Raw genomic sequence first — 23,577 nt, forward strand, 5'->3', positions numbered from 1 at the left:
GCATTCTGGGATTGAGCCCCGCATCAGGCTTCTCTGCTGGGAGTCTGCTTCTCCCTTTCCCACTCCCCCTGCTTGTGCTCCCTTTCTCGCTGGCTGTCTCTCTCTCTCTGTCAAATAAATAAATAAAATTAAAAACCAAACAAACAAACAAAAAACTTGTCTTCCAACCTTGCTTTCACCTAGGCGTGGCAGGTGGTACCGTGAAGCCAATTAAAATCTTCCAGGGAATTTTGGGAAAGTTTTAGCTTTCATGATGGTGATGCTCCCTCTTCCTCTTCTCCTCCTTGTCCAGTGAGGCATGGGGATGTAACTCCAGAAGTTTTAACAACTCTTGTTTTCATGAAGGTGAAAAACGCTTACTAGTTCAACAGTGCAGGAACTTAGAAGGAGACAGGGCTTTTGATGATGTTGAGCAGTGTGGATCCCCTAAGTCTGGGCTTGTTGTTAGGTGAGAAAATAACTCTCTATCTCTTTAAGCTACCGATAGTTAGGTGTGGCCATGTATCTACTGCGGAAGGGCAGAAATTCCAGATGGAAGGAACAGTAAACCCAGAGATCAGAAAAAAGAGGTGTGTGGGGTGGAAGAACGGGATGGAAAATATGTGGTTTATTTTGGTTGGAGCACAGAGCATGTAAGAGAAAGTAGAGGGAAATACTTTTCAAAGGCAGTTTTAAGCCAGATATTAAAAGGCCTGACCTTCCAGGTCAAAGAATTTGGTTTTTGCTATAAAGGCAATGAAGAATCACTCAAGGCTGCTGGAACAGCAGAGTGCTATGATGAGAGCTATCCTTTGTCAAGCAATGACTTACTGCAGGAGTTCAGTGGCGGGGGGGGGCAAGTCTGAGTCTGTTTTACTCATCTAGGTTAGAATAAATGAAGGCCTAAACCAGGCAGGGACAGTAGGAATAGAGGGAATGGGTGGGTAATGGGAGATACTTTCAAGACAAAAAAGAACAGATGTTGATGTGTGGAGTAAATGAAGGGAATCTCGTCTATTCCTGACTTTCATATCGTGATGATTGAATGTGAAATACATGGGCTGGCTAGGAACCAGGGTTTTTTTCTTTTTGAATAGAACATAAAGAGAATATTATAGTTGAAGATTTCTTTCTAAATGCTAAAACACTAATGGAGAGCCTGCGTATTTCTTCCTTCTGACTTCAAAGTTTCCTTTGTGAAGATTTTAATAAAGTGAATCCTTTGGAATGAAGTCTCTGTGAGGCTATAGACATTGTTCTGTTCACTGCTGTTTGCCCAGCACCTAGACAAGTGCTTGGAACATAGTATGCCTTCAATACATATTTGTCGAATAAATGAGTGAATGGATTATTCATTATCTTTGGAAGTTTTGAGGTGTGCTGTCATTTTTATTTAATAATATCAGGGATTTTTAGACCAGAAAAGGACTTTAAAGAGTGCCTGCTCTAGTCTAATATTTTCAAAGGAAACTGATTCACAAAGAAATTACGATGCACAGATCGGATTTTGTAAGTGTATGTGTATTACATTTCTAGGGACCAATAAACCAAAAGGAGAAAATAATATTTGTGTGCAAATCTGCTCAAAACCATCTTTACATAAATAAATATGTAATTTTTGGTTCCTACATACCTAATACTGTTCAAGATGTGGTAGGGCAATTAAAAAGGAGATTCAGATCTAACCCTAAAATCAAGAAATTGCAGTTTAGTTAGGGAAATAAAATGAAGGCACATAAAATACCTAGAGCACAGTCAAGAACTATAATTGGGTGGGATTGCATATATGGATTCAGGAAAGGAAGAAGCTAATGTGACCTAGAAGCTCTGTTCTATAAATGTTTAAAAAATATTTATATGAGGACACAAGTGATGCGATTTATCAAATTATCAGCTGACATGAAGCTGAGCAGAGTAGAATTCAAAATGAATTCAAAACAATGGGGTGAATCTAACAAGGTGAATTTCAATAGTGTAACTAACAATAATGCTTAATAAGAGGTTAATGATAACAAATACTTACTGAGCTTTTACTATGAGACAGGTACTATTTAGTGCTTTACCTTTGTTATTTCACTTGATCCTCATATTTATTTGAGAGAGAGAATGAGAGAGAGAGCACGAGTGCAGGAGCAGGGGGGAGGGGCAGAGGGAGAGGGAGAAGCAGACTCCCCGCTGAGCAGGGAACCTGCCCCGCAGGGCTTGAGCCCAGGACCTGAGATCAGGACCTAAGCTGAAGGCAGACACTTTCCGACTGAGCCGCCCAGGCGCCACATGAAACTTATTTTAATTCTCATTTTATGGGTAGATAATGTTCCCAAGGTCAAATAATGCATAAGTGATAAATCCATGCTTCAAATTCAGATCTAACCTCTTACCTCCTACTAAATCATATTGCCTCAATAGTTTTAAAAAGGATAAACCTAAACTTCTATATTTATATATTTGGCGTGAAGCCCCTCACTAGTTTGAGGTACAAATAAGGTCATTTATCCCTATGATAAGCAAATTAAGTATTCAAGACCCCAGCGGCTCAATTAGCAGCATGTCCAGTCCAAAAGGAGCTTTCTTTTTAGTGGCCCAAAGGCTAACTCTAAGATGTTCATTCGGATCCCAGCAGCCAGATGAGGAAAGGACTGGCAAATCTCCTCGGGATTTTACAGGTTCCAGTTTCCAACAATCATTGCTTTTGTTGCAGCCTTATCTGTGGTTGAGAACGGACCCTGCACAGGCAACACTCATCCTCTCTCTGGGACGAGGATCCCGCACTCTCTAGTCTTGCTGGGCTAAGAGCAATGTCAATGGACTGCCAAGTTGACAGCTCTTCGGTTTACATTCATCGGCTGAGCCATTGTCCCAATCACACCTTCAGCAACAAGAGTCGGGTTGAACCTTCAGTATCAGCCATGTGCTATGTCGGAACTGGCCCTTACTCCACAAACTCATTTGTTCTATTATTGAGCCTGGGGTTACCAATCCAGACTGTTCCTTCTGTGATGGGACCTCAATCAAGAACATCTCAATCCACAAGATCTAAAATAATGTCAAATCTCCAAGAAGAAGAGGCCTTGATGCCTTTCCTTCTTCAGGACACCATGTGTCTCATGTGTATTTACTTAACTCCTATATACCCATAACTTCTACATACAATACCAGTCGTGCTGGTGACTCCCAAATGTGTATTTTGAGCTGAAAACCTCCACTGAGAACCTCAAATTTGCATGTTCATTTGCCTGCCCAACATCCTTAACTGGAGATCTTCCAGGCATTTCAAATGCAGTAAATCCCAAATAGAACTTCTGATTCCCTGCTTCTAGACCTGTTCCTCCAACAATCACTTCAGGACCTCAAAATATTCAGATATTCAATCCAAAGCCTGAAAGTCTGACTGGATCCCTTCCTTTGCCTCTTGTTCCACATCTAATCCATCAGCAAATCCCAGCATATCCTACTTTTCCCCCTGCAAATACCTTGGTTCATGCCACCATCATCTCTTGCTGGCACTGGTCTTCCTCCTTCAATTCCCCTTTTTCTTTTCTTTTTTTTTTTTTTTTTTAAAGATTTATTTATTTATTTATTTATTTTTATTTATTCGACAGAGATAGAGACAGCCAGCGAGAGAAGGAACACAAGCAGGGGGAGTGGGAGAGGAAGAAGCAGGCTCATAGCGGAGGAGCCTGATGTGGGGCTCGATCCCGCAACGCCGGGACCATGCCCTGAGCCGAAGGCAGACGCTTAGCCGCTGTGCCACCCAGGCGCCCCCAATTCCCCTTTTTCTAACCTCGCAATCCATTCTCCGCAGAGAAGAGTGGTCTTTCAGTAATGTAGTGAAATCGTATCTCTCCTCTGCTTAAAATCCTTCAATGGTTTCCTATTAGTTTTAGAATAAAATCCAAATTTCTTCCTTTATCTTACACCACATTTTCTTTCACCTTCTCTAACTGCAGTCGTACTTGCCTCCTCTGTATTTAGAATATGCCAAGCCACTTTGTAGCTCAGGGCTTTTGTCTTGGCATTCACACTCTAAACTTTCTGAATGTTTGGTTCTTTCTCATCTTTCAGAGTTTCTGCTTAAATTCCACTCTTCAGAGAGGCTTTCTTAATCAATGTAATAAAAATAGCCCCTACCCAGATATTCTCTATCTTACCACACTTTCTTTTACTTTGTAGAACTTATCACACTCTCTTGTTTTTTAAAAAGTTGTTTAATTCTTTGTCAGTCGCCTTTCCCCATTTGAGTTCTATGAAGGTTGGGATGGGTTTGCCTTTTCTTGTCTGTATCTCCAGTACTAAGCTTCTAGCACGTAGTAGGTTCTCCATACATAATCTGACTCACTTTGAATAATTGTGAGATGTCTGTTGCATTTCAGAAGTAATTCTTGGCCTGTTTTTTCACAGCTTAACTCAGTGATTCTCAATCCTGGCTTCATGTTAGACTCATCTGGGGAACTTTAAAAAAAATACCAACACTTTGTCCCCACACCACATCCATTAAATCAGAGTCTCTGGAGGTGGGACCTAAGTACCATTATTTGAAAAGCTCCTTTAGTTGATTATTAATCTACAACCAGCGTGGAATATCTGGGGGTAACTATTATTTCCTCTAGATCACCTCCATTCTTATTTCATTAATGCCATTTAGTATGATCCTATTTCAAATGATTTCTCCAAGAAATGTTTCTGGAGAGACAGAAAACATTTCTTCATGGCCTTTACCAAATGATTTGTAAAAGCCACTTCAAATTTGGTGTTTATCTGTGGATCACAAAACTTGTTCCCTGACCATATAGATACTTTTATCTACTTGGGAATGGGTTTCCTTGGGGTTCCAGGATGACAAATACTTCCTGGGATAGAGTTTGTGTAGATGCGTCCACCTATGAGGAATTGTGATGTTCAGGTTTCACTTATAAGCTTTTGTTTTTTGTTTATGCTTTCACTTTTCCTGTGGTCTGATATTCTCCTAGATATGTGCATGGTGTGCTTTCCATTTAATCAAAATAATTATCATTTGCTGAAGCACTCCTTATTAGAAATGCGTTCCCTGACCATTCTACCTAAAATGGCACCCAACCACTGTCATCTCTCTTTCCCCCTTGCTTTATTTCTGTTCACATAATTTTTCACTGACAAGTATATTCATTTTTTATGATGTGCTTTCTTCTATTAGAGTATAAGCTTCACAAAGCTGGGATTGTTATGGTTCATGGCTCTATCCCTAGTAATGTTCAATATGTATTGGTTAAAAAGATGAAGGAATGAATGAACAGTGTTCTGGCAACGGGGTCTCAAAATTGATTGCATTTTCTCCCTTTCTTCTTTCTTTTATTCCCATGGTATTTTGCTATATCAGGAAGCACCACTTAGGAAAATGAAATATTAGTGGCAGCAGGAACCATTTTGTCCATGAGTTAACAGTTTCGTTTTCCCCCAATAGTGGTAGTTAGCATGCATGTGATCTATTTACCTCGGATATTAACTTCGATAGTATATAATCCATAAAAATACTCCCTGTTCATAGAAAAACAATGCCCACTAATGTGTGGTATAATTAAGGACCATCGGGAATGTCTAGTAATTGCTGAGGGCAAGAGTTTCTGTGGCTTGTAGGGAGCTAGCTGAGAGACATTTCTCACATGCTTCCTATTTGAGGGCATCATGATAGGTATACAGAAATACAGGTATACAGATAGGGGTACAGAAAAAATAGGCGTTTTCTGTCCTCTAAGATTTTACAATTTATTTAGTGATATAAAAAAACCATATGTGTATGAAATGTGAGAATGATGGAGTGATAAGAGAGATGCAAAATATAAAATATAAAATAGATTCAAAATGCAAATTGAATAATATTATCTTGGGAGAGACATATATATTATATGGGAGATACATAATATTATATATTATATATGTTGAATTAGATAGGGTGGCCTAGAATTTCTGAAAACTGAGTTTTGATGTAGAATGTGAAGGCAATAAAGAAAGTAGATGCATTCCCTTCGGTGCTTTTCTGTTCACAAGCCCTGAACTCTTTCCCTAACTCCTGCCTGGATTCCGTTTCCTCTTTATAACATGTGATTTACCTTTTTCTCCTTTATGGACTTGTAAGTTGTAATGTCTAGCCAGCTGCCATGAGAACAACATAAGAGTTATTACTTTAAATCATATATTGGCTATAAACAGAATGCTAGTCAAACTGTGTCCCTGTTGTCGCTTATTAGACTCTATAGGACTCTTGAGCTGGACACCTTCTGTTTACCCCTCCAGATTGTCTCTTGATGTTTTGCTGTCCTGCTCTGTGTCCTGCTGGGCTGCCCTGTAAGAACTGGTTGGGTTCAGCCAGTGGGGAACAGATGGGCGTAAGGGAAAGCAGTGAGGTTTGAGTATTTGATCCCCTGGCTCCCTGTCTCTTGGGTCTGTATCCCTTGCCAGGCAACACTCTGTACACAGTTCTTTCTGTCTCCTGGTACCATTAACTGGTACCATTCCCCTCACCTCTTCGAGTTTAGGGTGATAACATCTCCCACCCTTTGATTAGCCTTGAAGTTTTGTACTATCACTTGTGCTTTCCTTCCATCCTACCCTGACCTTTGTAATTCGTCTCTGTTTTAACTGTTCCTCAAAGTATTTGCTATGAGTTACCCTCAACTTCCTGTTGAGGCTCTGACTGATCATCTTGCCAAGCAAGAAGGGAATCAGAGTCTGAAATGTCTAGCCCTCTAATCCCATGGTTGGCTCCACTGGCAACCAGCTCCCATTCTTACCTCCATTCCAAAAGTTACTAACATAGGAAGAAGACACCTTTAAAATTTCATCACTTAGGAAATTCTAAAGGTTTTAGGAGGTCTGTGCCAGAAATGGGGATGTTAAATCACAAAATCACAAAAGACCAAATGCCAGTGTGTGTATGTATGTATGTGTGTGTGTGTGTGTGTGTGTGTGTGTGTATGCATGTGTGCATGTGTGCTCTAATAGTGTATGAGCGCTGGAATAGGGAATAGGTAAGCCTTGTTAAGATAAAGATGTTAAACCAGGTTACTGGCAATGGAAGAAGTCCTTCATGTTCAGGTGAAACCAGAGGAACAAAATAGATGAAGAGCTGGAATATTGTTGCAATATTGCCTTGAGGGTAAGGAATACCCAAGACTATGGGGTTACCATCCCATCTATTAGGGAGGAGGAAATTGAAATACAGGTAATAAGGACAAACAAGGTAAAATGTTGTCTCACTTTGGTCATATGTTAAAACAACAAGCTGAAACTCTGCAACCTTATGTATTAAATCACCTAAATTCCTGAGGGAATTTGGGATTTGTATTCCAAATTTTGCTGAGCTAAGTAAGCTGAGAAAGTTACTCAAACCTAAAACACCCCAGTTTGTTTGTTTGTTTGTTTGTTTGTTTGTTTTTTCCCAGTACAATACCCACAGGAGTTAGGATTCAATGGAGATAATTTTAGAAAAGCCTAGTATTAGGGAAAGAAGGCAGTTATTTAAGTAATTTTGAATTATTATATAATCACTACAGAGGAAAATGAAAAATGAAGTTCTATTGTCATAACTCTGTAAGGTCATCATTTTTGAACTGTGTGAAAAGCACATGGGACAACTGGAAGAGATGATGTCATCCGTGGATACCTATGTTCTTGACCTGGAGTGGTCTCAGACTGATCAGGGAATCAATAGTTGCCAGGAATCACTCAAACAAAATTATTGTAATTGTAAGCATAAAACAATTTTCTTGGTTTACTTTGACTAACTCCTGGATTGCAATTTGTCCATATTAGACTGATGAGATATGTCTGCTGCTGACTCAAATGTCACAATGGCACATTCAGCATGTGGGTTTCTATTTTAACGTTGAAGTGGTGGGCAGTAGGCCATTCTTGATTTAACTCATTTAGTGAAACCCTAAAAATTGAAATAAATTTCAAAATGATGTGAAAGAAATCTATGATATTTAAGGCATTATCAGCACCTAATAGTGGCTTAAAATTTAATAATTAAATTCTGCTGACCAAATAAAGATTATACCAAATCTGTAAAGGAGAAATACATATGTCTTAAATTTGGCCTTCTTTCTGGAAACAAAGAACTGTCAAGGCTGAGAAACTGCTAATACATTTGTCTTCTTAAATGGAAGTTAGAAATAAATTTTTAAAATTCAAATGAGAGATGCAATTTAAATACCATACTAATTTGCACATTTCCCTCATTTTCCACAATATTTCAAGTATACAATGATGATATGGAGGGAATTATGTGTTTCTATATTCTAATATATTTCATTTGGCAGACTTTATTATTAATTTCTGTAGAACACACATCATCACTTTTAAACCTTTGCACAAAGGATTACAGAGGAGAGACATTGTTTGTTTTGGACATTTTTATTCAGATAGTTTTACAGATCTTTAACTTATCTTTCTGAGTTACGAATGTTAATATTCAGTATTTCACATGTTTGTGTCATTTTCAGAAATAATACAAGAAAGAACTCCCTATGCACCTCGTGAAAATGTGCAATTTCTTATGCTTAAAAATTGTCTGCCAGTAAGGAACGCTGATAACTCAACAATAAATAAACAACGCAACTTAAAAATGGACAAAAGACTTGAATTGACATTTCTTCAAAAAAGATACATTTCCAAAAAGCACATGAAAAGGCGATCCATGTTATTAGTCATTAGGAAATGTGAATCAAAGCCATAATGAAATACCACTTCACACTCACTAGTATGGCCATAAAAAAGGGAAAATAATAAGTGTTGGTGAGGATGTGGAAAAATTGGAACTCTCATACATTGTTGGTGGGAGTGTAAAATGGTGCAGCCGCTGTGGAAAACAGTGTGGTAGTTCCTCATAGAATTACCATATGACCCAGCGATTCCACTCCTAGGTATATATATAAAATAATTGAGAATAGGTGTTCAAACAATAACCCATATGTAAATGTTCATAGCAGCTCTATTCACGATAGGCAAAAGGTGGAAACAACCCAAATATCCATCAGAGGATGAATGGAGAAACACATCGTGGTATACCCATATAATGCAATATTATTTGGCTAAAAGAAAATAAAGTAGATACATGCTACAAAATGGATGAAACTTGACAACAACGCTAAGTGAAAGAAGCCAGATGTAAAAGGCCACATGTTATGGGTCCATTTGTATGAAATATTCAGGAGAGGCAAATCCACAGAGACAGATGCAGGTTGGTGGTTACCTGGAGCCTAGGGGGTGAGATGGGTAGTGGAAATGCGGAATGAATAATGGGTATGGAGTTTTGGTTTGGGGGCGTGAAAATGTTCTGGAACTAGATAGCAGTGATGGTTGCCTAACACTGTGAATATACTTAAAGACATTTTATTTGTAGCCACTTTAGATGGTTATAATGGTACATTTTATGTTACAGGTATTTTACCACAAAAAAACTGTCTACCTAGTCATAGATTCAGGATATTCTTTTGTGTCAAAAATGTATATTTATTCTTGTACATAGTAGAAGAGATTTCACTGTTTTTCAAAAGAATCTTTCTATAATCGGATGAAATGATACCCTTTTGAGTGAACAACAAATAGCCATTAAGAATGTGCATTCTTATTGATTTCATGACAACCTTGTGAATTATGTGATTAGAATTCCCAATCTTAAACCCAATGAAATCTCACAAGCTCACACATACTGCTGTATTTCAAGTGAGAGGTACAAAGTAAGGGTAGGGATCAGAGACAGGTTTTAGAGTTAAGTGGATCCATAGTCTAGCTTTTCTAATACCAGATGTGGGACATCAGGCAGGGTACAGTAATCTCTCAAGTCTCAGTTTTCTCACGAGTAAATTGGGAATAATATCTATTTTACCATTATGTAAGAATTGAATAAGCACATATATGAAAAGTATTCAATGCTGGACCCAGCATATAGTAAATGTTCAGGATGGGAGTTACTTCTAAGACAGGCTTTTGTGTACTTTTTCTAACGTAATCCTTTTATAAATTTTGTGAGGTGTTTACCTTTGGTGGGAAAGAAGCCCACTCATCCTGCCTTAGCAGGATTCTAATTGGGAGGATGTCTTTGAATGTGCTGACTAAATTCTGGCACAAAGCAGTAATTTTGATTAAATGAAGAGGACATCAGTTAAAGTGGTCACCTGCCTACTCCCACAGTCCTCCTTTCCCCCACCTCAGCTCTCTGTATTCTGGAACACTTTCTGCAGAAGAGAGCAATCTAGCTTTGGGTAGAACTCCAGTGCTAGCTCAACATGGATCCCTTTACTAAAATCATCACGAGTAGGACGTGTTATCATGGCAAAGAGAAAGATGGTTATTGCCTATTCTAAGTTTATAAAGAAAGAAGGGAGGAAGGAAGGAAGGAAGGAAGGAAGGAAGGAAAAAGGGAGACGGAAAGGGAGGGAGGGAGAGGATGAGCCGCAAGAAAGAAAGCTGTTCTTGTTTCTTCAACCAAGCTCAGAATTACTGATTTCAGATTGGTCGAAGGACCCAAACTGTGGGGCCATGTGGGACACACTCGCTCTGATATTCAGCCAATTGCATAAAGAAGCTGCCATAAAAACTCAAAGGAAATCATGACTTTTGCAAAACAAAAGACAAAGGGTGCGCAAAGGATCAAAATTCAAATGGGAAATCCGCCTGATAGTCCCAGCTCAACAAAAGGCTTTCCACATCTCCCTGACATCAGTCAGCGAGCTGGATGTCAGCTGTACCTAAAGCAGTTTTGCTAAAGGGTGTGAAGAAAACACTTAAGCGTAAAACTTATTCCCTGATCCTCAAGGAGCTTACAACAGCGCTGGAGAGATTAGCCGTGTAACTAACACTCCAGGGCGGTCAATGAAACGTGACAAACGAGTTGGCAGGGACCTTGAAGGCGGAGGAATTCACAGTTAAGGATCATTTGGGGCTAGGGGCTTGTCAAGGAAGACTTTAAGAGGTGGGATGTAAGCTAGGCGCTAAGTGGCGGGTAGGGTTTTAGGTGGGCGGGAAGGCGTGGCTTTGGGAACCAAAGACTGGGGCAGCGCCTATCCGGGCGGCTCGCGCCGAGGGACAGGCCCAACCCCTTGGGCCACGGCGCGCGCGCAGTCTAGCTCTGGCGCCGGGCGCGCGTCCCGCGAAAAGCCGGCCAGGATCCGCGAGCGCGAGACCCCGCGCGCCAAGGCGGGAAAAGGCTTGCGCATGCGCGGCTCGGAGCTTCGGGCTCCCCAAGATGGGGATGAGGAGGTGGAGTTTCCAACAGGGAACTTGACCCGTTACCAGCCGCGGCCATGGCGGCGCGCTCGCCGGCCTCACCGCTCCCTCCGCCCCCAGCGCGACAGTTGGGCCCCTGGTCCCCACGTGTTGGGCGGGGAACTGTGGTACACGCAGTGCGCAGCGAGTCCTCGGGTCTTGCGAGCGCAGTGCGGGAGGGCGTCGTGGACAAAAACGATATATGCTGGCGGGGCGAAGAAGGGTCAGGGGGCCGGCGAGGGCCAGGGGGGGCAGCTCCGGCTCAGGCTCCCCTCCTCAGCTCGCCCAAGGGGTCCAAGCGGCTAGAGGGCATCTCGGTAGAGGAGGCGATGGTGACCCGGACGCAGCTGCTGGAGGAAGAGCTGAGCAGCCTAAAGGAGGAGCTGGCCCTGTGTCAGGTATCGAGGGGGCCGCCGGCCTTTCCCCTACACAGCGGGGCCGGGGCCGGTGGGGAGGCGCGCCCCTCTCCCTCTGTCTAGGCTGCGTCGCTGCGCGGGTTCGGGACCCACCCATCTCCGCCCGGCGGCGCTCCCTCCCGGCTTCCGCACCCAGCCCGGCCCTCTGCTGGGTACTGAGGGGACGCGGCAGCGCCAGGCTCCCCGACCTGGGGCTCGGCTGCCGCCCCTCTCCGGACAGGCCGGGCGGGGTTCGTCTCGGCGCCCTGGGTTTGGTTTTCTTCACTTGGATACCACCAAAACGTGCAGTCGCACCGCCCTCCCTTCCTCAAAAGTCCAAGTTCCCTGTGTTGACTGTTAAGTGGTACTTGGAGAGGAGTTGAGTGCAGTCCACGAGTTGATATGTTGAACAGGAAAGTTGAAACACGTCTATTAAAATAAAATCCATCGATGTAGGAGCCTTTTTAAAATTTTCAAACCCACACTTGTTCTTAAGTAAACTTATGTTAAACTTAAGTGGTAAACACAGATTTTTAGGGAGTCTTAGGCCGGGAACTTTAACACGTAATAGATGATGCTTACTGCTTATTAACCAGCTCTACGAATTCTGTATATCTTTGAGAGAGAAATTTCATTGTCATGTCATCTTGCCAGTGAAAAGCATTTAGTAAATCAATTATGTTAATTTACTTGCCTGTTATTTGTAGAGTTATTAAAGATGGCTTGACTGCACTCAGTGTTCAAAGAGATATTATTTTAGTTTTGCATCCTTACCACCATCTCTTCTCTGATTTTACCAGAACCTTTAGATAGGGTTGGGCGATATAAATGTTGGGGATTACTCAACAATAAATCTTTTGATCACTCTGTCTTCAAGAGTAATTAAGATAGAATCAGTTAGGAACTGCTAACAACCAAGATAAATTTAATGAACAGTATCGTCAGTTTAGATTAGTAAAAATTCATGAAATTAATTCTCTCTCATAGTTTGTTCTATTGGATTCTTTTGCCCCTTTTGTAGGTTTTTGCTGATTGAGTCAAGGCTGTAAAAACAGGACAATTTTGTTGAAGTTGAATATGCATTTGCTTAAACAGGTTGGGGAAATATAATGTCACTGCTTCTTTCTCATTTGCGCATTTTCTGGTCTCCACTGGATAAGGAGCGAAGAAACAAATAGGAGACACCAGTGAACTAAAGCATTTTGTCGTCTACACACCTCACCCTTGGATAAAGATGTTAACCCATGATAAAGGCTTTTGTTACTTTGACAAGTGACTCAGATGCTCTTTGCCCATACTTTCTATACTCTCCCCTTTTCCTTTCTGTGTATATCACATAGTTATAGCTGGCTAAGGAGCTGAGATACTTACTTTTTATAACTGACTTGATTAAGGAAATCACTCTGTTGGAAACAGCCCACTGATCCCCTAGTTCTTGAAAAGCGCAGCTTCAAATATGGTGTTGGCCCTTGTGACCTTGGAAATATATGGACTAGGAAGATGATTAAAGTCCTCTAGGCAAATGTAAGAATAGAGATGGTCATAATTAGGCTAGAATGATGGTTCTTGAGATTTTTGTAATGTTGACATTGTTAGATGATCATAGGCATTCCAGTAATGTGAGATGAGATTGGCAGTATCCCATTCGAAACTGTGGTCAAACCACACTCCTGCTCTTGGGGAAACTTGGAGAAATAATAATTGAACTCCCAATTGTTTTATAAAAAAAGCATTTACATAATTAAACATTCACTTTTAGACCTTTTTTATTTTGTTCTTCTACTTACTTACTCACTAGAAATCACATTACCCAAAAACATAGTATTACCCTGTTTTTCAAACCTTTCAAAAATTGCAACCCAAAATAAATTCATTTTCATCTTAACCTAGTGAGTATACACACATACACATACCTAGAATTTCAGAAAGAATGTTTACCCTAATGTTCGTCATGGACTCTGATTTTTCTTTAAAATTCTGCTTTAAAAAAAAATAGTGCTCAGATCTAAATTAATTTGACACAGTAATGGGTCAAATGTACAGTTTGGGGAAAAAGAATCCTGCAAATTAGTCTCTGGTCATAAATAGTAGCTCCATACAGGTTAGTTGTTATTTTTTTTTTCCATGTTTAGTTTACAGGAATTCAATTATATGTACTTGGTGGAGAAAAAAAAGTTTGAGTGGGTCCGTGTACCATTCCACCCCATTGGAATTACTCAGAATAAGCATATAAAAGAAAACAGTCTTAGTTCCAAGAGTTTCTCATCCAACTCTTTGTGATTGTAATATTAAAGTTTTTTTTTTTTCATATGGCTCCATACTAGCAAGCAACATGCACATAATGCTTAGTTGAAGAAAACATGATTAACTTTAATGTGGAGAGAAAGCTGTCTGTATTGGACCTACTGAGGATAAGACATTGGCTTCCCAATGTAGCTTTTCCTAATGAAATTTCAAGGGTGTTTCAAAGGACAATTTTAAGTTCATGACATTTATGCCTCATTCATTGATTTAGAACCCAACTTCACCATAGTCTTAATGTTGATTATGAATTTCAAGAATGTGTTCTATTTGCAGTTCAGGATATTACAAGTATGTGTATGTGCACATTTATCACAACCTGTAGAATACCAGAAGAGAAGAAGTAATGCTATATATGTGTAATACGTATACACGTATATACGTACACATATATATTGGTGTGTGACGTACATATATCTCAAAGCTTAGTTCCTTTTTTCAGTAGCAACCAAAAATATTCACTAAACCTATAATCCAATTTCAGGTTAAAAATTATTTAGGGCATTTAAATGAAAGATACATTGATACCTGTCTGGATCAGTTGGTAGAGCGTGTGACTCTTGATCTCCAGCTCGTGTTCAAACCCTGCATTGGATGTAGAGTTTACTTTAAAAATAAATAAATAAATAAATAAATAAATAAATAAATAAATGTATGTTTATTACTCCAACTTCAGTGATGAAACTAAGTTTAATGAAGCATGTGATGTTGGAATTAAGATTATATGACTAGTTATATTTTTTGTTAGATATTTAGGTATGTTGAAAACGTACCCTGTCATTCATAAAGAAAAAAAATTTTGAAAACCTACTGTATAATTAGAATCCTCACCGGTGTTAGTGGTTGTATTTTGGTATGTGAATCATTTTGTGCAGTTATTTGTCATAATAATAATTTGTTGAGAGTCTACTTTGTGCCATACTGTGTAATTAAACTCATTCCATTGTTTTCCCTGGGTTCTGATAGGCAAATTATTTATTTAAATGCAGGAAATAGTTTTCATATGTTTGTCGAATTCATTCCTCCCGTAGAGGTCAATTGAGGGTCTATTATGTTGCCAGACACTAAACTAAGTGCTGGGAAAGTACGTACCCAGTGAAAGAGATAGTTTTGGATGTCTGTGTCTGCAAAGTTGATACGTATTTCCATGCCAGCTGATTAGTGAAAGTCAAGGCCAACCCATTACTAAGATAATTTAGACTCAAATTGCCAGGCATTTAGTCAACTCTTTTGTAGGCTGAGTTTAATAAACTTTGCGATGTAAAGATTTTTTTCATCAGATTTTTTTGGATTTCTTGCTATATCTCTTTCACTGTTCTGGGGCTGAGTCCTTTGTTACTAAGTCTTAGTTAAGTGGAAGTAACTCATTTTATAAATGATGAAAACCTACTCTTACATTTTTACTTAATGCTAACCTTTCTTAGTATTTTAGGTAGAAAAGTTGGGTGAAAATATATGTAAATCTTTGCTATTTTGTTTTGAAGTGAGCTGTAAGATAAATTTATAGATAATATTGGTTTCAAGTAATTTTATAATTTCCTCAACATGCCTTTTTAAAGTAGAGATATTAGAGCACATTATATTGCATAGCTTATTCTTTCTTACCTTTACTACCTTCCAGGCAGGTTATGACATACGAATTATATAGTGACATTTCTTGTTCTTAACTTGAATCATTTTAATACCCAAATTCTAAATTCTTGCTTCTAAGGGAATAAAGTAAAGCATGATATATAGGAATGTTTAGGTAAGGTTGTAGTCTATAGTACTCAGGCTGTCAAAAGTCTTTTGAAAAAAATACATAAACAAAGTAGATCAAAGATTTGAGCATTAAAAAATGAAAACATAAAAATTTTAGAAGAAAGTATAGGTAGATATATTTCTAATCTCTGAGTAGAGAAGTCCAATTAGAAAAATTGGTACATAAAATCCATAAGCCATAATGGAGAAGATGGATAAATATGAATATATAAATTAATAATTACTCTTTTCCAAAAACACTGTATCATAAATAAAGTTAAATAAGCAACCACATACTAGGAAAAAATATTTGTAACACATTTGGTAGACAGAAGTCTAATTTTAATATTTCCAACAATAACCTTTATATTTCATTGGCAGAACTTAGTCTCATCCCATAGGTAAGAGGGGCCAGGCTTTTAATTGGGCAGAAAAAAGCCAAATGGTTTCTGTTACTAACAGGAAGGAGAGAATGGATGATGGACACAGACACAAATAGAAATATCTGTCACACAAGTAAAACCATCAAACCAAATATAGTATTATGAAATGGAACGTGCTGGGAAAAAAAAATTAAGGAAAAGTCATCAGAGACTTATGGGTTTGGGTGGCTATAAATACAGTAGTCAGGGAAGATTTCTCTTGAGGTGATATTTAAGCAAAGACCTGAATGAAGTGAGGAAATAATCTAAATGAAAATCAGGTGGATGGTACATGTGCAAAGGCCCTGGTACAAGCAGAACAAGAAAACCAGCGTGTATAATGAATGGAGAGAATGACAGATGAGGTTGGAGAGGTGTGTAGGGGTCAGATAATGTGTCTTGTGGCCTTGTTACAGAGTTTGGATTATCTTCCTAATCTGATGGGAATCCACTGGAGGATTTTGAGCTATAAGGAGGCTAGGGGACCATCACGGATGGCTACGCAAGAGAAGGGGTGATTTGGACTAGGAGGATGATGGTGGAGGTGGTGAGAAGTGGTTAGAATGAGATAAAGTGTGAGGAAAAGAGAACAGAATTGACTTACAGGTGTTAGGCCTTTGAACAATGACTGGATAGTGGTGTCATTTTCTGAGCTGCAGAGGAGTGGGTTTGTGAAAGAGTAGGAAATAAAGAATATTTTTGGATAAGTTAAATTTGAGATAGCTGTTAGGTATTCAAGTGGAATTATTGAGTAGGCAGTTGGAGATTGGAGTCTGTACCTAGGGGTGGAGAAAACCACTAAGGATGGAAATGTTGGAAGTCCTCAGTGTATAGCTGATACATAAAACTGAGGGACTGAATGAGGTCCCCTAGAGCAACGGTGCTCAACCTGGAGTGCACAGAATGACCTGAGGAACTTTAAAAAAATACTGGCGCTTGAACCTTATCTGAAACCAATTAAGTCAGAATCTCTAGATCTACACTATTTTTTAAAAAACTTCCCCCCAAGTGACTCCTAACTCTCAGCTACAGTTGTCATAACAACTGACCTAGGCATTAAGGACGAAAACTGCCCATTGTCTATGGGATTTGGCTACATAGAGGACCTTGAAAAAGGAGTTTAACATCCTGGTGGGGAGGGACATCTGACTGGAGGAAGTAATAGAGTGAATGGAGGTGAGGAAGTGAAGACCACGATTATAGGCAACTCTTCCAAGGAATTTTGCTGAAAAGGGGAGCTGACAAATGGAGTGGTAAATAGAGAACAGTTCTCTTTTAGAACAAATTTACCATGATATTCAGCATTCCAACATTTTCAACCCTAATGTGTGTGTAGTAGAAAGAGTAGAAGTGAATGTGGAGTACCAGTGTAAGAACTGTTTAAAGCTTTCCTGTTAATACTTTACAAGAATTTTTTTTCTAGTTATAGAACTAGGGAGCAAGTAATTTTTTTTTCATTTTTTTAATTTAATGTAGTGCCTTCTCTGACTTAGCTACAAAGCAATGCATTAAAAATGTCTTTTGTTTCTTTAAGGCTGATAAAGAATTTGTATGGTCTTTGTGGAAACGTCTCCAGGTGACAAACCCAGATCTCACACAAGCAGTCAGTTTGGTTGTGGAAAGGTGAGCTCCCAAGTTATTTTTCCCATGAGTATTTGGTTTGTTGAATTTCTCTTTCTTTATTATTAAAATTAAAACTTGGCATTAAGCCCCTAAAGATATTTGATTTCCAAATGAATGTGGAACATGATGTTATAATTACTGGACTTATTTCAAGGGGTGCCAATTCACCAAATACAAATAGGCCATATCTCCTCCTTTTCTGACGTATTTGGGAAGTTGGCGGGTAAGAGATCAAACTGTGACTTAGACACTATGTGTGTCTCTGTGTGTTGTCTGTCTGCATCTATGTGTCCGTGTATTTGTGTGTGTGGAGCTATTACAGCTCAACTTTAAAAATTGGAGAGGTACCTGTTATTTGGCTTTTTACTCTGAAACTGCCTCTCTTGACACCTTTCTAGACATGATCCTTTCTAGACTTGGCTCACTTTTCCCCTGAAGTAACTGTAGCGTGTACTTCATTCATTCATTCATTCATTCATTCATTCATTCATTCATTTATTTGAGACAGAGAGAAAGTGAGCGAGTGAGCGAGCGCACAAGTGGGGAGGAGGGTCAGAGAAGGAGGGAGAAGCAGATTCCCTGCTGAGCAGGGGGCCGGACACAGGGCTCAATCCAAGACCCTGAGATCATGACCGGAGCAGAAGGCAGACGCATAACCGACTGAGCCACCCAGGCGCCCCTGCGGTGTATACTTCAAGGCCTGAGATGACCTTGCCAGAATAGAGTAAGTGTTCTGGAATAGGCAGAGGGATTTCACTTAGCAGTCTGTATTACATTGTAGGGGATGCCCATTCATTTAACTATAGACTATTGGGCTTCTCCTTGGTCATTAGAAACAGTGGAGTGATGCTGGGTACTCTTTACCAAATGTTTGGAATACAGTAGTCCCATGATGCTTAGCATACCAATTAAAACACTTGGTTTCCTATTAAATGGATTTCAGTACATTGGCTAAATGAGAAGTTAAGAATATAGATGCCTTTTTCTTTTTCTTTATTGGAATCATGATTATATAATCTGAATGTCATTTTTTTGATAACTTGAACTTTATTCACCTTTGGTGTGTCTAGCCCTAGGATCATTCCAGTGTTCTCTGGAATTAACTTTTTAAAATCTGTGATACATACCTATGTATAGTTTAATCATCCTTGGTTATCGTGAACTCTTAGTGTAATCACTTTCTCTTCATGTTGCTTATGTGTTCACTTCATCAATCAGTTTTTCCTTTTTGATAATCAGAATTAGCCTTTTGTTGCAGTACCCTTGTTATTTCCTCAATCATCCTTGAGATGAAATGTGATCACTCTCAATCCCACTGTTTTCTAGCTGAATAAACCTAGAAGATATATTTTTGGGAATTCAGTAGTCATTTCTGTGATTCTTTTGTTAGCCTCCTCTCATTTTATTTGTATATATTTTCCAATTTTCTAATTTTTATTTATTTATTTATTTATTTATTTATTTATTTATTTATTTATTTTAAATTTAAATTCTGTTAAGTAACATGTAATGTATTATTGGCTTCAGAGGTAGAGGTCAGTGATTCACAAGTCTTATATAATACCCAGCGTTCATTACATCACATGCCCTCCTTAATGTCCATCACTCAGTTACCCCATTCCCCCCTCTCCCCTCCAGCAACCCTCAGTTTATTTCCTATGATTAAGAGTCTCTATAGTTTGTCTTCCTCTCTGGTTTTGTCTTGTTTTATTTTTTCCTCTCTTCCCCTATGATCCTCTGTTTTGTTTCTTAAATTCCACATATGAGTGAGATCATATGATAATTGTCTTCTCTGATTGACTTATTTCACTTAGTGCAATACCTTCTAGTTCCATCCACATCGTTGTAAATGGCAAGATTTCATTCTTTTTGATGGTTGAGTAATGTTCTACTTATATATACCACATCTTCTTTATCCATTCATCTGTCGATGGACATATGAGCTCTTTCTATAGTTTGGCTATTGTGGACATTGCTGCTGTAAACATTGGGGTGCAGGTGCCCCTTCAGATCACTACATTTGTATCTTTGGGGTAGATACCTAATAGTGCAATTGCTGGGTCATAGGGTAGCTCTATTTTCAACTTTTTGAGGAACCTCCATACTGTTTTCCAGAGTGACTGCACCAGTTTGCATTCCCACCAACATTGCAAAGGGGTTCCCCTTTCTCTGCATCCTCGCTAACATTTGTTGTTTCCTGACTTGTTAATTTTAGCCATTCTGACTGGTGTGAGGTGGTATCTCATTGTGGTTTTGATTACTTTGGTATTTTTTTTAAACTCGCCAAAATTCTCTTTAATTTTCACTTTCTTCTTGGTCAAGACAGAATCAAATATTAAAATATTATTGGGTCATTTGTTTTATCCTTTGAGATTTCTATTTTTCAGTGTACATAATATGCATATAAAAGTAAATATATACAATTTGTAAATAACTGCACATATATTTGGGGGTGGATACTCAAAGGCCTTTTGCTGATAAGGTATGTAATGGAAAATTTTAGAGACTATTGCTTTACAGCTATGATTCTTGAAATTTTAGTGTGCACAAGATATACCTGACGAATTTATTAAAATGCAGATCTCTGGGGCGCCTGGGTGGCACAGCGGTTAAAGCGTCTGCCTTCGGCTCAGGGCGTGATCCCGGCGTTCCGGGTTCGAGCCCCACGTCAGGCTCCTCCACTATGAGCCTGCTTCTTCCTCTCCCACTCCCCCTGCTTGTGTTCCCTCTCTTGCTGGCTGTCTCTATCTCTGTCAAATAAATAAATAAAAAATCTTTAAAAAAAAAAAAAATGCAGATCTCTGAGACTTTCCCCTGATCTACTGGATTTCTTGGATAAGGTCCAGAAGTCTTTTTAAAATAAGCTTTCCAGATAATTCTGATGTTGTCCATAGGTCATACTATGAGAGGCTTTGGAATTTGAGTTGACTTTTGAAATTGGAAACCTGTTTAAGTGGCATTTATAATTTTAAAATTATGTGAACATTATTTCCTAGAGAACTATGTAGTATGTTTTGACCTGTGAAAAATGAAGAATGGTATACCATTCAGTCTTTGTCTTTTAAAAAAAATATTCTCAATATCAAAGTCAAATACACTGTCTTTCTGTGTAGTCCATTAGTTACCCAAATAATGCTACATTTAAGTCTGTTTAATATCCATACCTTGGTCTTCCTGGACAACATTATTTCCCCTTGGAATTTCTTTCTTTCTTTCTTTTTTTTTTTTTAAGATTTTATTTATTTATTTGACAGAGATAGAGACAGCCAGCGAGAGAGGGAACACAAGCAGGGGGAGTGGGAGAGGAAGAAGCAGGCTCATCGCGGAGAAGCCTGATGTGGGGCTCGATCCCATAACGCCGGGATCACGCCCTGAGCCGAAGGCAGACGCCCAACCACTGTGCCACCCAGGCGCCCCTCCCCTTGGAATTTCTATTTGCCCTTCTTTTCTGCTTTTTCTTATAGTAAGAATGTCTGTGTTTCTATAATAACTGAAAACATTCTTCCCTGAGCCCGTTGGCTTCTGGTACGAATTTGGACCAATTGCTTTTCTAAACCTATTCATAGCTATCATCCTAGAATTGCTTTTCATTGTACTCTTGGACTAGTTCCACAGTTCCTGGGATCCCACATCTTTCTTTTTATGTTTCATTGGGTTATATTTTCAAAATTATTTCTCAGAAAGGATGCACAAGTGTTCCACTTTCTGACTCCTTACATGCCTGAAGGTGTCTTTCATTTGTCCTTATGCTTGGCTGATAATTTAGTTGAATACGAAATTTTATTTATTTATTTATCTATTTTAATTTTTAAAGATGTTTCTTTTAAGATTTTATTTTTTTATCTGACAGAGAAAGAGAGAGAGCACGAGCAGGGTAGCAGCAGGCAGAGGAAGAGGGAGAAGCAGGCTCCCCACGGAGCAGTGAGCCTGACATAGGACTCGATCCCAGGACCCTGGGATCATGACCTGAGCCGAAGGCAGACACCCAACCAACCGAGCAACCCAGGTGTCCCTACCCATCAGAATTTTAACTGAGGCGTCCAATATGAAATTTTGTGTCAATATAATTTCCTTTAGATTTTTGAAACTATAGCTCTGTTTCCTTCAGATTTTTGAAAGTATAGGTCTAGTGTCTTCTTTTAGCATACAGAGGTGCTCCCAAGTGCATGTATGATCCCAGTTCAAGTATGATTCTTATTTTTTCTAGGTAGCTTGCTTAAACGTTTGGATTTTCTCTTTATATGTAATATTGTAAACTTTCAGTATCACCTATTAATTTGGGTTTTTAAAAATCCAACCTTCTTAGCTTTTGGTGGGCCCTTTCAAACTGAAGATTTAAGATTTTCTTTTGATTGAGGAAAGTAGTCTTTGGCCATTTGCTGTAGGCAAATGCCGCAGGTGAGTGAGAAACTCCGCTTTTTGGTAAGTGGTTCCTTTATTAGTGTTCTTGATCCCTTTTGCCTTCTCTTCTCTGTATTTGCTAACTGGGTACTTAGAGCCTTTCTCTGGGCCTTTTTGAGAAACAGCAGCTTCCTCTTCCACTGTAGGCATCATTTTGGTTTTGAATTATGATTTTTCTTCTCTGGGTTTGTGAGCACATCCTTCTCTCTTTAAGATGTTTCTCATATTTATGGTCCCTTTTGTCCTCTTTCTTATTTTTCATGCTGTTAGGGATTTATTCAAGGCAATGTAATTTATGGATGTCAATATCATCGTCATTAAGTTAATCATCTTCAGAAGAAGTATAGTATCATGTTTAGTGGTTACAATGTATTCTGTTATTTTGATACATCATTTATATTTAATCAGTATTTTGTTTTTATACATTAAGATTATTTCATTTAAAAAGTTGTTTAATGATGCTGTGATGAATGGCCTTGAGGATAAAGCTTTGCTTACATTATTAGTGTCAAGTAGTGTGCTACTATCATAGTGGGTGCAGGCTGGGATGGCTAAACATACTGAAATGAGTAGTTAATCCGACTTAATTAAAGAACCGTACTGCTCCAAGTACCAATAGTACCCTTTTGGAAAAATGCTTATCTGTAATTCTTCTCTTTTTTTCACTTTTTGGCACTATATTATAATTTCCTGATAAGTTTTTTTGTTGGATGTCTGTGTATAGGCATAACCCATTGTTGTGGGTTTTGTACCAGACTGAAATAAAATAAATATTGCAATAAAGCAAGTTAAATGAAATTTTTGGGTTTTTTTTTTTAAGATTTTATTTATTTGAGAGAGAGAGATCATAAGTGGTGGGGGGAGGGGCAAAGGGAGAGGGAGAAGCAGACTCCCCACTGAGTAGGGAGCCCAGTGCGGGGCTTGATCCTAGGACCCTGGGATCATGGCCTGAGCCAAAGGCAAACACTTAACTGACTGAGCCACCCAGGTGCCCCAGAATTTTTGGTTTTCCAGTGCTTATAAAAATTATGCTTACACTATACTGTAGCCTTGAGTGCGCAGTAGCATTATGTCTAAAGAAACAATGTACATGCCTTAATTAAAAAATACTATATTGGTTCCCTCCCCCCAAAAAAACTTCATTGCTAAAAAAAAATGCTAACCATCATCTGAGCTTTCAGTGAGTTGTAATCTTTTCACTGGTGGAGGGTCTTGCTTTGATATTGATGGCTGCTGACCAATCAGAGTGGTAGTTGCTGAAGGTTGTGGTAGCTTTGGCAATTTCTTAAATAAGACAACAATGAAGTTTGCCTCATCAATTGGCTCTTCCTTTCCTGAGAGATTTCTCTATAGCATGTGATGCTGTTTGATATCATTTTACCTGTAGTAGAATTTCTTTCAAAATCAGAGTCAATTCTTTCAAACCAAAAGATTCTAAATCCTTTGTTGTCATTTCAACAATCTCATGGCATCTT

The 23,577-nt window shown here is 38.9% G+C and overlaps 1 protein-coding gene across 10 annotated transcripts in view; it reads left to right on the plus strand.

Moving 5' to 3' along the window:
• CNTLN (centlein) overlaps positions 1-23,577 on the plus strand; it is a 495,968-nt gene that overhangs the window by 198,228 nt on the left and 274,163 nt on the right. For 6 of the 10 annotated variants that reach the window (XR_008959874.1, XM_057313464.1, XM_057313465.1 and 3 more), the window contains exons 1-2: positions 11,193-11,618; positions 17,613-17,701. Coding sequence is in view for 9 of the 10 variants with exons in the window: in XM_057313464.1 (XP_057169447.1) it covers positions 11,259-11,618; positions 17,613-17,701 (449 nt within the window). In the remaining variant the exon portion in view is untranslated. Of the gene's footprint in view, positions 1-11,175; positions 11,619-17,612; positions 17,702-23,577 lie in introns of those variants that run through there. The other 4 variants (XM_057313468.1, XM_057313469.1, XM_057313470.1 and 1 more) reach the window with 2 other exon arrangements.

The sequence above is a fragment of the Ursus arctos genome, unplaced genomic scaffold, assembly GCF_023065955.2.
Source record: "Ursus arctos isolate Adak ecotype North America unplaced genomic scaffold, UrsArc2.0 scaffold_18, whole genome shotgun sequence".
Lineage (NCBI taxonomy): Eukaryota > Metazoa > Chordata > Mammalia > Carnivora > Ursidae > Ursus > Ursus arctos.